Source organism: Pogoniulus pusillus, chromosome 2 (assembly GCF_015220805.1).
Source record: "Pogoniulus pusillus isolate bPogPus1 chromosome 2, bPogPus1.pri, whole genome shotgun sequence".
In the NCBI taxonomy this organism is placed as follows: Eukaryota; Metazoa; Chordata; class Aves; order Piciformes; family Lybiidae; genus Pogoniulus; species Pogoniulus pusillus.
This window is the reverse complement of record NC_087265.1, coordinates 25,743,222-25,758,180: the sequence shown is the minus strand read 5'-3', so window position 1 is coordinate 25,758,180 and position 14,959 is coordinate 25,743,222. Positions and strand designations below refer to the sequence as shown.

The 14,959-nt window shown below is 40.2% G+C and overlaps 1 protein-coding gene across 2 annotated transcripts in view; it reads left to right on the top strand.

The window, feature by feature from the left end:
• Window positions 1-14,959, top strand: part of SPATS2L (spermatogenesis associated serine rich 2 like) — an 87,957-nt gene that overhangs the window by 51,455 nt on the left and 21,543 nt on the right. For both annotated transcript variants that reach the window (XM_064158347.1, XM_064158337.1), the window contains 5 exons: window positions 776-884; window positions 4,973-5,022; window positions 5,931-6,171; window positions 10,425-10,628; window positions 11,016-11,151. In XM_064158347.1, coding sequence (XP_064014417.1) covers window positions 776-884; window positions 4,973-5,022; window positions 5,931-6,171; window positions 10,425-10,628; window positions 11,016-11,151 — 740 coding nt within the window. The remainder of the gene's footprint in view (window positions 1-775; window positions 885-4,972; window positions 5,023-5,930; window positions 6,172-10,424; window positions 10,629-11,015; window positions 11,152-14,959) is intronic.

Here is a 14,959-nt window from a genome sequence, read left to right as displayed (position 1 = left end):
CAGCTAGGACGAGGTAGTGTGAATGCTCTCACCATGGTAAACCAGCCTAGTTCCCTTAAACAGATCTATCATCTTGTATTCTTTCATTATTTTTCACAGATATATTTCACAGTAGAATAAAGAGGCCACCTGTGCTTCACAATCAGAAGTTTCCTGAAGTTAGCATTTGGCTTCCTATATCTTTGTTCAGGATTTTATTATGGAAGCTTCCTGGGTGCATGGTATTGCAACAAGAATCTGAAATTATGCTGAGCAGGGGCACTAGAGTTTTTACAATGATACTGTTTTTCTTTTAAGCCTGGTGCTATTCTCATGCATATGACTGTTTTTCAGATGTCAAAAAAGCAGGCTTTGTAACTTTGTAGCAAAGCTGTGCAGCCTTATTGAGCAAATTGTGTACTCTGAGTTCATATAGGCAACGTGTTGCAAAGTCGTACGGCAGCAAATAGAACATTTGGGAAAGAAGCATAAGGCCCAATTCCCTCAGTTTAAACTAGTTCTCCCAGTATGACTGAGAGCAGAGTTTGCTTCCAGACTTGCTGGTTACCAGTTCTATGATTTGGCCTCTTGAAGAAATTGTTTTCATTATTTGCATGAGCAGGTGAGGAGAGGATGAGTATTGCTTCATACAGACACATCATTGCACACCTGTAAGCACAAGTCATGCATAATGTGCATTTCATATGAACATGCATTAGCACGGAGATGCTTTCTTGTCTAAAGGAGTGTGGTAAACTTATGTTGTTGTCGTCTTGGGTTTTTTCTTTCCTTCCAGATCAGTGCAATCCGATCGGTTGTTCCGAACAAAAGCAATAACGAGATAGTTCTGGTGTTGCAGCAGTTTGATAATAATGTAGACAAGGCTGTTCAAGCTTTTATGGATGGTGAGTACAGCATACTTTCTTTCACTAAGGCACGAGGGGTTAATTTGCTTGTTAAAGCATTCATTGTCTCTAGTGACTCAAAATACATCCTGTTGTTCTGCTGAAGTTCAGATGATTGTGACAGTTCATTTTTTTTTATGTAATTGATCCTCCTGGCTGAGGCTTTGCTCCTTCACTGTATGAGTTAGATGCAGCCGTTTATCTGTTTTACCTGGCTTTGCCATTTTTGGTGCTGTTCTCCTAGCAGACCTTCTTTATTCTGTCTGAAAGTTAATGCTCTTTAAACCTGTCAGAATCTGATTTACTGTTGAAGATACAATAACTAATAAGAATTTTATACAAATCCGAGGCAGATAACCAGGCCGCTAAGCCCCTCAACTTGATGCATACATTGACGTCTATCTGAATTTTGCAAATAGCTGTGATATTTATAATGGCTGAACCAAGACTTCATTGAAAGTTCGAGCCATTCTGAATTTGGACCTGAGTTTGTGTTTTGCATCATGAGACCATCTCTGCTCAAAGGTCACTTATATTTAAATAACAGCTTTCTGATAAATATATAATGGCAAGTATTCTGCAATTCACTAAAGTCTGTAAGAAATCCTTCGCAGGAATAATAAAATATCGCAAGCAAATCCTCTATAAGTCACAGAATCACAGAAGTTTAGGGTCTGGAAGGGACCTTGAAAGATCATCCAGTCCAACCCCCATACCAGATCACACAGGAATACATCCAGGCGGGTCTTGCATATCTTCAGAGAGAAATTCAAGTCTTGATAGTCTGGGGCTGTTTAAAAGTTACCTATAAGTTCCATTGTCTCAAAACTCCTATATATCTTTAAAATGTCTCATGGTGTTCATCTGCCATCTCACCAAGTTGTTTGTTCCCTATCTGTTTTGTATCTTTAGGTTGCGGTTGGGTTAGTTTCCTAAAATGTATCCACTTATAAGCATCCTGATGTACTAAGCATTACCAATAGTCAAAAAGCAGATGAAAGCAAACTGGACTAGTTGTAAGTTGATTAGAATTCTTCCATCAGATCTGTGTGGTGTCTCTTGTTTCAGACGTCAGCATGCCTAGTCAGATTCTAACAGATATATGGAAATTGGAGTGAGTTTGTGTACACCCACATGGAGAAAGGAAAATGCAATGCCTCTAACTAATAATTGTGTTTGCCTGTAATATATGCCCTGGGAAAAGTAGTGGAGACTTGATCCATGACTGTTCCTCTCTCATGGCCAGTGCTAGAATCTTCATATTTTCTACTAAGCAGGTAAAATCCAAGGCCATTTATAAGGTTTTTCAGTTCTAAACTAAGCATTTGAAGTCCACCCAGTAGCTTGCCAGAAGTCATAAGAGGACTACAGCACTTTAGAGGCCTATGTTCTGCACTCAAAAGAGCAACTGCAATGAATGCAGCCACATTTTACCAAAATACCGCCTCCACCCTACAGAAATGTGGAAAATGTTGTTATTACCCCATGCTCCAGGGGAAAAAAAAATAGTAGGAGAAAAAAGCTTCAAATATTTCCTGATTATATTTTACTACCCATGAATTACACTTCCAAACCATTTTATTCTATTTTTTTTTAAATCCACCCCTTCAAAGTTCATCTTATCTACAAACAATTTAATGTCAGCTACAATTTAACGTTGCAAGAGTTTGAAGAAAAAAGGCTATGAACAACAGAATGTTGCTGCCTGAGTTCAAATCATCTTCGAATTTAACCAGTTTATGATCATTGTGCTTTGAGTTCAGAGTCATCGCCAGTTAGCAGTTGAAAACGGCAAATACTTGCTAATGTCGTGAAACAGTGTGAGACATGATGTGACCCTTTGGCTGCCACTGTGGACAGAATGAATCCAGCACTTTGTGACAAAAATGGCGAACAGTAGAATGTCACAGTTGCAGAGAAGACATTGCTGCATGTGGTGAAGTCATGGGATGCCATGCTGAGGGAAAAGACTGAGCACCTCCATTCAGTGCTTTTCTTGGAGGTGCTGCATGCCCAATGTGAAAATGTTCGTATTCAGTTTCCTGAGATGAGCTCCTGTCTGGCTTTGTATTTGAGTAGCATGTAGATGATGCTTCTATTATGGATTTACTTCCATATGTGAAATTTGAGTTAGAGATTCAAATGGTTTGTTGACTGTTAGTGCTTACCTAAGTCAAGCAAAGTCAGGCCTGTTTATCTGCTTGTAGATGTGTTCAAGAAAGTGTTCTGATGACTTCAAATCAGGGCTGTGGCACTTGCACAGTTAGTGCATCTCCAGCAGGAGGAAATTTGAGCTAGGTGAATCACTAAAATAACCTTCACTGCACATAGTGTTTACAGAGAAGCTGAGGAAAGCTAAGCTAAGACCACACCAGCCAACACAAAAACAGTGGTGGGTGATACGGTGTAAACAGTTAACAGAGCTGTCAAGTGAAATGTCTATTTTCAGCATCACAGGCTAAATGGGGAGCAGAAGTCTGAGTTTATTTCTTTATACTGAAACATGGTCTCTGTCAAGAGATAGCATACTTTTAGGAGAGGGCATGGTATTTAGATGGGCATAAGTACATGTGTGTCTGTCTACGTAGTTATGCACACAACAGAAGTTTTGTTAGCCTTCTGTCTGCGTTGTTAGCCATCTAGGAAACAATGGGGGGGAGTTTCGATTTGGTGGATTCCATTCACATTTTTTCACCCTTTAATAAAATAGGCTTAGCATTGCAGGCAAGACATGTAATCTCTTCTGATCTGCATGGCAGACTCTGCAGATAATCTTGGATCTGTATTATTGGTATAGAAAAATAATACTGGTGCTCTGAAACACCTCCCATGAGGTGTTTTCCCACTTCTGCATGCTGATGTTAAGAGTTCATTCAAATGAGTGTGAGGAATGGCTGAGTCTGAAATCCATTTGGAAAGGATCATAAATTACTATTTAGTAGAATTATATAATAACTGAAGTGATTCTTAAATTCAAGCAGAAGACCTTTAACCTGGTTGGAAAAGATTATTGTGGCAGTAACTGGTGTAGTTTGGATGGTGATTCAGACAACATGTTTACCTTCTATTTTCAGCTATGACTCCAGGAGAACAAAATAATGATGTTAACTAGATGCCCAAATTTTTTTGTAATGTGGTAGGTGGCACTGGTCTGACCATGGAAGCTGGAGCAGAGAAAGTTCCACATGAGCATAAGGGAAAACTTTTTCACTGTGAGAGTAACAGAGCCCTGAAACAGGCTGCCTGGAACAGGTTGTGGAGTATCGTTCTCTGGAGACATTCAAAACCTATCCAGATGTGTTCCTGTGTGACCTGCCCTAGCTGACCCTGCTCTGACAGGGAGATTGGACTGGATGATTTTGTGAGGCCCTTCACTATCCCTAATGCTCTGTGACCAATGCTCTTGCTTTACTGCATTGATTTATCTAACCAGCTTATGAGGGTTGGTAGATGCAAATTCAAATATTCAAGATTGTAATAATTTTCAGTATAGATTTTAACCTTTTTTTTTTTAAATGCCAGATCTAAGTTCATTGTGTTTGTGTGATGCAGAATTTCTGCAGGAGTTCATGAAATCAGTCTTTCAGATGCTAATTAAGTCTTCACTTTTACATTCTTCCATCTTTTGAGTATGATAGATAACAGTTTGGATATATATACGATAAAAACACTAACAGATTTTGAAACTTTGAGAAGCCCTAGAGCCAGGGTGAACTATCTAGGTTAGCTAGTGTTTATACTAGTGTGCTGAGGTGCCTCCCTTTTCAGGCAAGAGATGCGAGTGTTGACTTTGCTGAGGCTTATGCTAATGCTTTAAGTTAGGCACCCATTTAATCACTTTGGGGAATGAAGGCCATAACTAGTAGCAGTGCCAGGTAGCCCATCAACTGTACATAGTGTAATCAATCAGAATGAGTAACTACGAAGAAGAAAGGTGGCAGCACCTGCTTTGTTCTGCCCACATAAGAGAATTCCCAACCACAAATGGAAATGCTGCCCAGCTAGGAGATGAGAAAGCCTTGTTGAACATACTTGTTCTTTTTTGTAGGCAAACTTCTGTTGAAATGTTTTATCTTTCCTTTCTATAGGTAGTGCGACTCAAGTTCTAAAGGAATGGAATATGACAGGGAAAAAGAAGGTAAGAGCTTGTTCTCAAGAATCTAAACATTCAGCCCATTTATGAGCTGTCTGTAGCTGCATGTAGTACCTTTTACTTTGGCCTGTACTTTACCTGTGCTAACACAGGTAATTCACTCACTGCTGTAATCAGAGTTAGTGAAAGCAAGTGAGTGCAATATTTATAATCCTGTTCTTCTGTTGCTGTCTCTCTAACCCATTGTTTCTGAGACAGCATGTGTGTGTACATGCAAGTGAGCTAGACCCTGGACAAGTGCAGAATTAATTTCTGCCCTTGTGGAGAAATGCTTTCAATAAGCAGTTGTATCCTTGATAGTCACAACTGCTTGTAGCATTAGAGGTTTTGCTGCCAGATGTGAAAATGAGTCGTGTATTAGTGATGTTATCAAGTGAGATAATTCAGGTATCTGGGATGCAGTCTTTATGCTTATGTACCTCCAAGTTAGAGCTGTATCAAGAGGCTGCCCTGTCACTGTGGAGGATCCTCTATGACTGGGAGAGGTACTGTTGGCAGCAGGCAACTTATGTCCTGTGTGATCAGAGTGATGCCTAAAGCAGTTGGCTGTGTTACTGCAGAGATGTTCCATAGATGGTTAGGAATGGGTTAAGTGATAGCAAACATTTAGAGCAGCACCTTATAGTAGAACCTCTGCAGCCATTTTACAATGCAAGTGCTTTGTGTGGAAGGAAGGAGAAAAATAGTTTGGGGCTTCCAGTTGTATTTGGAAATAGTTTTATTCAGCTGACCAGAAGCAATGTGTTACATAGTACAGTGTGGCCTGTAAATGACATTATACTGATGTCATTTTTATGGCATTTTAAGAGCATGGACAATTTAGTGGCTATGTTTTGAGTTTATATGGAGTGCAATGAGTGATGTCTTTCTTCTTGCAATATTTCTCCATTTAGAACAATAGGAAAAAGAGAAGCAAATCTAAACAACACCAAGGCAGTAAAGATCCTAAAATCAAGAATGATGGACCTGAGAAGGCATCTGAAGAGCCCCAGGGAAAGTATGATTGCCACCTTAATGGATGCTCTAAGGACATCTCTTGCAGTGCTTCTACCAATCAGAAACTGAAAGTCACTTCTCCTAAGAACAAGGGCTCAGGATTTGCAGAGTCGGCGCTGGTCAGTCCAGAAGTCACAGGTCAGTTCATCTAGTGCAGGACACCTTTTTAACTGGTAATAGCCAAGCCCTTATTCACAGAAAGATCACAGTACTCTTATTGCCATGAAACAGACTATAATAAAAGCAACACAAAGTATAATTTGAGGTATAATTAGAGGCCCAGCTGATGCAGAACCTTCCAGATGCAAATACATAAGAATGCAGGGTTAGGAAATGGCTGGAGTGTAAAATGGTGGCAGAAGCCATGAAGTCCCTCATCTGGAGCAAAGTTGTGAGCAGTACAAGCTTGTGGCGTATTACAAGATGGACTAATATAAGTCCATTTTTTTCTTTTCCTCATCTTCCCTGAACTAGGCTAGTTGCAGTAGACCTCCACTGGCTTTCCCTACCAAGGAAGGGAGGACCTTTGTGTCGAAGGAGGCAGCCTGATAGGCTCTTAGTACACTTGTTTCTGATGGGGAACTCTGGAGGACAGTAGCACAACTGAAGCTCTTTCCCACTGGGTTCTAGCACAGAGTTACGATTACAGCAAAATCGTTGAAGCAAATTTTCTCTGGGGAAGAAGCTCTGTGAAAGCTGTTGCCTTCAAGTATGATTTCATAAAGCTCATATTTAATTTCTGTCACTACTGATAATGGTTTTTCAACACTTTGCATTTCATACTTCTGACATGTGCTAGATGATTGCTCCTTTCAGTATTTCCTTCCTGTGTCTTAAGCAGTATGTAAAGATATATTAAAAGAACTTGCCTTGAAATCCCTTTTTCCGTGGTTGCAAATACAGCTCTCAAACCGTGGAACTAAATAGAAGAGAAGGGTGATGAGGATCCTTCAGGGGCCAGCAGCTGCACCCTTGTGATTTCTGAGCAAGTCACACAGACTGTTCTAAAGCAGTTTGAGATACTGAAGTGAGTCTAAAGTGCACCCGTTTAATATTGCTCCCTCTTGTGTTGTAATCTCCTTTGTCCTTGTCTGGCTTGTTTGTTTTGGTTCCTTTCCTAGGGAAAGATAGGGGAGAATATGTGGTTACCACCTCTACTTCAGCTCTGCTTATTTCTTGCAATTATTCCATCTCTCTCGGAGGTCTTCAGTTCTTGCTTTTTTGTGTATGGCTTGCCACAGGGAATCAAGACTTGCTAGGGAAAATAAAAATAGAATTCAAGGTCTTGGAAAGCCAAATTACCTCAACATGGGGACCTTAAGGAGTGTTTCACTTAAGTATGAGTCATTTCAGGAGCTCCCCTTAATATTTTGAACAGGGAAAGGCCTCAAATAAACCAGATCACTTTAAAAAAAGACCAGAACAACCCCTCTATGGTTTTGGACACCTTGGCAGCACAGAATCTGAAGGATTTACAGATGCCCTTTCAGTGCAAATGCTTGTAAAGAAGGGCTATGTATGCTGTGAAGTGATAGTTGAAGCTGCTTTTGCAGGGACATAGGTAAGAGCAGATACAAAGCAGAAACTGTTATTTCCTACTTTTTAAAGTTGTGGTTTTATGTAGGATTTTTTTAGTAAATTTTCAAACTTCCTGTTTATCTTGAGTTGTTTTTCTTTCAGCCAAAGAATTGTAGAATCATTTTGGTTGGAAAAGACCTCTAAGGTCATCAAGTCCAACTATTAACCTAAGACCACCATGGCCATTAAACCATGTCCCAGTATTTGAGGTGTGGCCTCTGCTATTGCTGATCCAGGCCAGGATACTGCCGGCCTTCTTGGCTACCTGAGCACACTGTAGACTCATGTTCAGATGGCTGTCAGCCAGCACCCCCAGACCTTTCTCTGCTGGGCAGTCTCCAGCCACTTTTCCCCAAGCCTGTAGTATTGCATGGGGTTGTGACTCAAGTGCAGGACCTGGTACTCGGTCTGGCTAAACCTCATAAAACTGACCTCAGTTCATTCTAGTGTGGCCAGATCCCTTTTCAGAGCCCTCTTGCCTTCAAGGAGATCAACACTCCCACCCAATTTAGTGTTATCTGCAAACTTGCTGAGTGTGCATTCAATTCTCCTGTCTAGATCATTGATAAAGATAGCAAACAATGACATGCTGTTGTAAAAAGATAAACCATTAATTTAGAACATGGCAGCTTGACAGATTTCAGAGGCATTTTGTCTGGGCTCCTGCCATTACTGGTAGGTCTGGTGATACCTGATGGTTAAATACCATTAGACTGGTGCTGAAGTTCCAAGTCACCATGTGCTGAACCATGCAATGCTTTACTTGTTCCTATTACCCAAAATGTAGACTTCTATTTCAAATAGTTGAGAGAGACTTTGTTCCTAGATTTTGTTAACCATAGAATACTTTATGTTGGAAAGGACCTTAAAGATCATCTAGTTCCAACCTGCCTGCCATGGGCAGGAACGCCTTGCACTAGACCAGGTCAGTCACATTTCTTAGCTGGCCCAAGCCTTCAGAGATTTGGTGCATACTTTCTTAATCTGCCTTACTTTGTCTTCTATCAAATTTGCAAATTGAGGTGCAGTATCCTAAGGTGTTGCTTGCTAGGCTGTTAGTCATCTTACTGCTGTGTTTCAAAGTAGCTTGTGTGTCATTTTTTAAGAAACTGTGTCAAAGTTTATTGCAGAGGAAAGAAAAAAAGCTTGTAGTTTATAACCATTGTTATAGATTACTTTCGAGAAAAAGCTGTCAGGTTTTCATTTGCTTTGACAAGTAGATCAAAGCTGCTAACTAAATGCAGCAAAGAACAATTGTGCATGTCAGCAACAAGTTTCGAAGGATCTTACCTTAGGGACGCCCCAATAGCCCTGGTCTTTATAGCTTAGCTGACAGACTACTTGTTTATAACTTTTTGAAGGTGTTTAGCAAGGCCACCCTCAGTTGACAATAGAAAGAAGATTCTTTATAAATCAAACCTATCTGCATTAGTGTGAGAGGTAGCTGTGGTTGCATGGGTTTAATGGCAGTTAGAGCAGAGTGCCTGGCTAGATGCAAGGTTGGCGTCTGCGCTGAACCTCTTTGATACATTCAGAGAGCTGTGTACCTGGTGTTTCTTGCTTTGAAAGAGACACAGGTTCCTCTTACTTCTTCAGGTATCTTCTTATATACTATTTTATGTTAAAAAACTTTTTGTTTGCAAACTCACCTTTCAAATGCCATAAGCAAAAGTTATTTTAGGAATATGGGCACTGATGTTCCTCCTTGTTCCTTTGGCATTACATGATTGCCATGAAAACATACCAAGATGTATTTCACACCCATCCTGGTGCTCAGCCAGGACACAAAGAAGTCATTGGATGGTATCCTGAAGCTGTCTGGGTGATATTCCTCAGTCTCCATAGTGTTCATCTCACTCCATGAGCCATCATCTGGTTGTTACTCTGACAAGCCCCAGTTCTCCAGACACCCCACAATAGCAGCTGAAAAAACTGATGCATAAAGAGCATCTTCAGACCAAACTTTCATTCGTTCATCCAAGTGAGTACAAAGGTTGAAACAGTGAGTTAACACAGTAAATAATTTGCTATGTGTGTTTCCTTAACTAAAATTCACAGTGGCAGTAACAGCTGACTTGTACTTTTTAGTTTTCATGGCCATTCTTTAGTTGCTTGTCCCTCTCACGATATTGATGTCTTGAATTCCTTTGGAGTCATGGAAAGTGGAAACCAGGTCCACCTGTGACAGCCTAACAGGCTCAGGCATTGCTGCCTTGTCCCTCTGAAGCTGCTTAACCCAAAGCCTTTGACATTGTTGCATTTCCTGCTTGATCTCTCTTAGCAGCTGCTTTTGATAGAAATCTGTAACCAGGCAAGGTAAGTGTTTAAAGCAGGAATGTTTAACCAATGCTTTAAAAGCACTGATTAAATGACAAGTACTTTTGGGGTGTGAGATAGGTCTACACGTATATATTTTGGTATGAAAGTACCATGCTTTTCATAGCAGGATTCCTCTCTAGTTCTGTTATCCAACATTTGGGCCAAGATTACAATGGGAAGCATGCTTTCTGTGTTCGGAGGTATTGTTTTGTATCAGCATGGAAGAGTTAATTGTTTTGTTGGGTTTTTTTAATGAGTTTTTCTTTTTAGAGTGTTGAAACATAACTGTGTTCAGATTAGTGTTTAATAACCAGAGCCATTTTGTTTCTGTTCTGTCTTTGCTTCCTGAGGGTCTGTATAATGTGTGCCAATTTAAAAACTTGATTTTTTTTTTTCTAGTGTATAAACATTAAGTCATTCAGACTCAACAGTAAGGTTTTATGCCTTTCTTAATCTTACAACTATCTGTTTTATACCTTAATGTTTTCTTGCAGACAAAGAGCTAGAGCATCAGAAAGGATCTTTGGAATTTAGCTCAAAGACCAAAGACCATGGAGTAGAACAGCATGAGACTCTCCAGTCATCAGTTCAAGTCCAGTGTAACCTAGGCAAGCCAAAGTCAAAATCTTCCTCAGTTAAATCATCCAACACTATGACTCAACCTGAAACAAAGACAGATGATTCAGTCAAAAAAAGAGGTAAATTAGATGCCTGTAGATTGGATATGCTGAGGTTATCAGAGAGGTGAGGATAAAGAAACACATATGTAAGAGGTGCTGGAATGTGAGAGCAGAGTCACATTCAGCATAACAAAAATTAATAGAATAATTTATGTTTTGTCAACACTCTATGATGTGAAATTTCAAAGAAATACCTTAACAGTGCTGCTTTAGCATTTGAGTAAACACATTCAGAAGCTGAAGAGCACCACAGAAGTGCTATGGAAGAGACGGATTTGTGCATTTCAGAGGGATAACCACTTTATCCCAATCTGGCCAAGTGACATATTGGGCTATTTCTGCTGCTTCATTCAGAAAAGCCAAATCCAGCTTTGATTAATGTACAATTTTTTTTTTCTGTTTTAGGGCCAAACATTGAAAAATCAGTAAAAGACTTGCAGCGTTGCACTGTTTCTCTAAGCAGGTATCGTATGATGATCAAAGAGGAAGTGGATAATTCAGTAAAGAAGATCAAAGCTGCTTTTGCAGAATTGCACAGCTGGTAGGTAAATCAGCTTGAGATCCCTCAGCACCACCCCAAAACAGAGGGGCTAATCAGGCTACTGGCATTGGTGGGGAGGGGTTGGTCACCTCTTGTTTCCTTGTAGCATGTGGTTTCATCAGAAAAATAAATGCCACCATTAAGCATCTTCTCACCAGCCAGGAGGTAATTTATGTGTAAGTGTATATTTACATAGATAAAGGGAGACAAAACTGTAGTCCTTTGAAAAAAAAAAATCACTGTTGTGTAGTTGATATTTTTTTTCCCTAAGTGACCAAATTCTTCTGTATTGAGTTCAGTGACAGCCTACCTGAGGAAATGAAAGTGCTACAAAAAGCCCTGTCTGTGGAGTTCTTTGAAATCTCTTCTTTAAATCTCTTCTTTGATCTTCCCTTCTTCAGCAGCCAGTCATTTACTACCTTTTAATTTCCCTTCATCTTTGCTTCTTGTCCCACCATTCTAACCAGTTTTCCCATCCATTACTTAATCTCCAGTTCTCATCTTTAGTTTATTCTTTCTCCTCATTCTTTTGTCTAAATTCTATTCCATTATAGTTGTGGCTACTCCTGATCTTGCACATATGTATATGCTCTTAAAAAAAATTGTAGCAAAAATAATTGTGGTATGAGCATATTTTGTATACACTTGTCATAGAGTGGCCTTCTGTTAAGCATAGCTACCATGTAAAACCAGTGTGTTACACAGTGTTGCAGTAAACCAAAAATCATATTAAAAAGTATAAGATCCAGTTACAAATCACAGAAGAGTAGAAAAAACTTTCAGCCTTAATTCTTTGACAATACCTGTCAGTATTTTTATGAGCAGAGCTGATGAAAATGCTGTAGTGTTGGCAGAAGTATAACTCTGGGTTTCAATGGTGTATTCACTGGCTGCAGTGGTGCACCTGAAGTGACTTCAGCGCCAATGGGGCTCCACTTCTCTATAGGCCTAACAGAGAGAACTTTCTGTCTGTTTCTGTACTCCAGTGAACAGGAGCTGCCAGCACCATTTGTACTAAACTGCCTCTTGTCAGAAGTGTTCTGGAGGCAAAATCATAGAATGGTTTAGATTGGATGGGACCTTAAAGATCATCTAGTTCCAACCTCTCTGTCATGGGCAGGGACACATTCCACTAGACCAGGCTGCTCAAGGCTTTATCCAACCTGGCCTTGGACACCTCCACAGAGGGGATGTTCACAGATTCCCTGGGAAGCCTGTTCCTGTGTCTCACTACCCTCACTGAAAAGAATTTCTTCCTAATCTCCAGTCTGAATCCGCTCTCTTCCTGCTTAAATCTATTCCCTCTTATTCTGTCCCCTAAGACTTACCAAAAAAAAACCCTAACCCTGTGGTGTTTTTTTGTAAGATCTTAGGAAACATGAATTGTTTATGGTTTCTACTAAGAAGACTGACCTTTTCTCTGAGTAAACTCATAACTGTGTCTCATTTGTTGTGTTGGTCACTTAAATGAATTTTTTTTTTCATAACAGTGTTAAAAACATGTCATGTGTCTAATGCACTTTCCAGGCAGTCACTGGCAGTTCAATCTTAAAATGATAGTTTCTCTGGTCAGGGAACAAGCTTAGAACTCTGTCATGATCTAAGAATGCAGGGAGAGGTGCTGTATATTAGTAAATTCAGCACTGACATCCTTCTGTTTTCCTAGATTTGTAGAATGGTTTAGATTGGAAGGAACCTTAAAGACCATCCAGTTCCAGCCTCTCTGCCATGGGCAGGGACACCTCCCTTGAGGTCACTCAAGGCCTCCTGTAATTTTCATGTTGTTTACAGTTTTGCTTGAAAAATATTCAATTGTCTTGCCTAATTAACACTACTTAATAGGGGACAAAATGACCCCAAAAGAGCAGGTAAATCCAAGGAAATTTGAAATGATGAAAAACAGCCTGCCAAAGTTTTGAATAGGCCTAGTTTGATTTTTAACTTCTATCAGCTTCAGCACCTAAATTCCTGGAGTGGAGTCTGATGGCAGCTCTCCAACACAGCAGATCTGTGTTCTGAATATTTGAGCCTCATAAAGCAATCTTGAGCATGTAGCATAATGTTGCAACAAGGACAGGATAATGTCAGGATGTGTTTGTGAAACTCTCAATGGAGGCTACATTGCTTCTGGCAGCTCATAAGTCTAATATTTCAGCTCTTCTTCAAATGAACAAAGGAAATAAGGTAATTAAGTGAGCACTCGGCCTCTTGCATATTTGTCACTCTCCTTGGGTGTGGGAATTTCACTGTGACAGAGTCAGCTTGTCTATCAAGGGGAAATGAAGCAATTCAGCTAAACTACTGCTCTCAAAATGCTGTGGAGTAACCAAAACCAAGGGCATGACAATATCTGGTCTCCTGTGTCAGTGATTCCAAAGTTTTTTGCACCTTCTCCTCACAGTTGCTGGTAGCACATGCCCTAGTTGGGATGTACTGCAGTAACCTGGTCTGTGCTCAGAGATGCAGAGGATACTTGAATGAGCTCAATGCCATAACCTGAATTGGAGCTTACCTGGTTGCTGTAACATCACCTTAAGGGTCTTAGTGAAGCTAAATGAATTTGGAAGCTTTTGTCTTGCATTGCAGCTTCCTGCTGAAACACACATACCACCTTCTGTTGTCTCTCTTGGGTTTGTTTCACTTTTACTTCCTTCGGCAATAGGATAGAAGAACCTTTTTGTTTCTTCTCTCTCTATTTAGTGTCAAGGTCAGAATGAAAACTGTGTTTTAAGAATCAGTCTTTCTAATAGTCATCTCTCTTTTTAAAAACCTTTCCATGTCTTTACCAATCACAAAAAAGGATGAAGAGCAAAGATCTGAATGCTAGGGAGATACATTTTCCTCCTACCTCCAGATAGTGTATGAAACCTTTATTATGGGGATAAATGGTGAGCACATGCAGCATAGCATGTCCTGAAAACTTCAGCAGAAAGATTCACAAGAACTTTTCCTTTTAGCAGCAGAAACTGTTGGGTGTCAGATTACAGTGTCTTTATCTGGCTCAGTATTTCACAGCTTAACCTAACCAATGAAGGGAAGTTACTCCTGAACACACTTGCAGTACTATGCTGCTATTTAAAAAGTCACCTCTCTAGCAAAACAGTGCATACCACCTCCCATAGTACAGAAAAGGAATGCTATGGAGCAGGTGTATCATGAACAACTGTCAGTACTTGGAAAACAAAATGCAGAGCTTGGTTACAATGAATGCTTTAATGAAGCAGGAAAGAAAAAAATCCCACAAAGATACTTGTTTTAAAACCACTACGTTGAGTTCAGATATTCTTCCTTAAAGAGCTTCCTAGGTGTTCTTGCAAATTGGAGTAATTCTCTGCATGCTCAGAATAAATAACAACAACTTGCTCTTATACTGTGCTTTTCATGCCAGAAAGCACCAGAGCATTGGACATGCCATGGGCTGGATTAGGCAGAGCGTTTGCTCACTGAACAGCCTCTTGCAGTCTCTTGTGGATTATGCTTCTGCTGTGATCTAATATTTGGCTCACTTCTGTTCTTGCTGGGCAAAACATGCTGGAGGGCACTGTTTGTCAGGCTCTGTGCACCTAAGAGGAAGCTCGCTCTAGCAGTACTGCTTGAGCCAGCGTTTCTCCTCATTGCAACCAGATTGGGTGCATGCTTTTCAGTGAGAACATAAGCTGCTCACCTTAGTGCTTGGATATACAAAAGTGGCAGAGCGTAGCCATATGTCACAGTAGTGTAGAGCAAGGACAAGAAGAATGCCAAGAAGTACTTAAGTAGCAGGGGAAGGTCAGGAAAGCTAAGTGAACCCCTCTTTCCCCAGACTGTA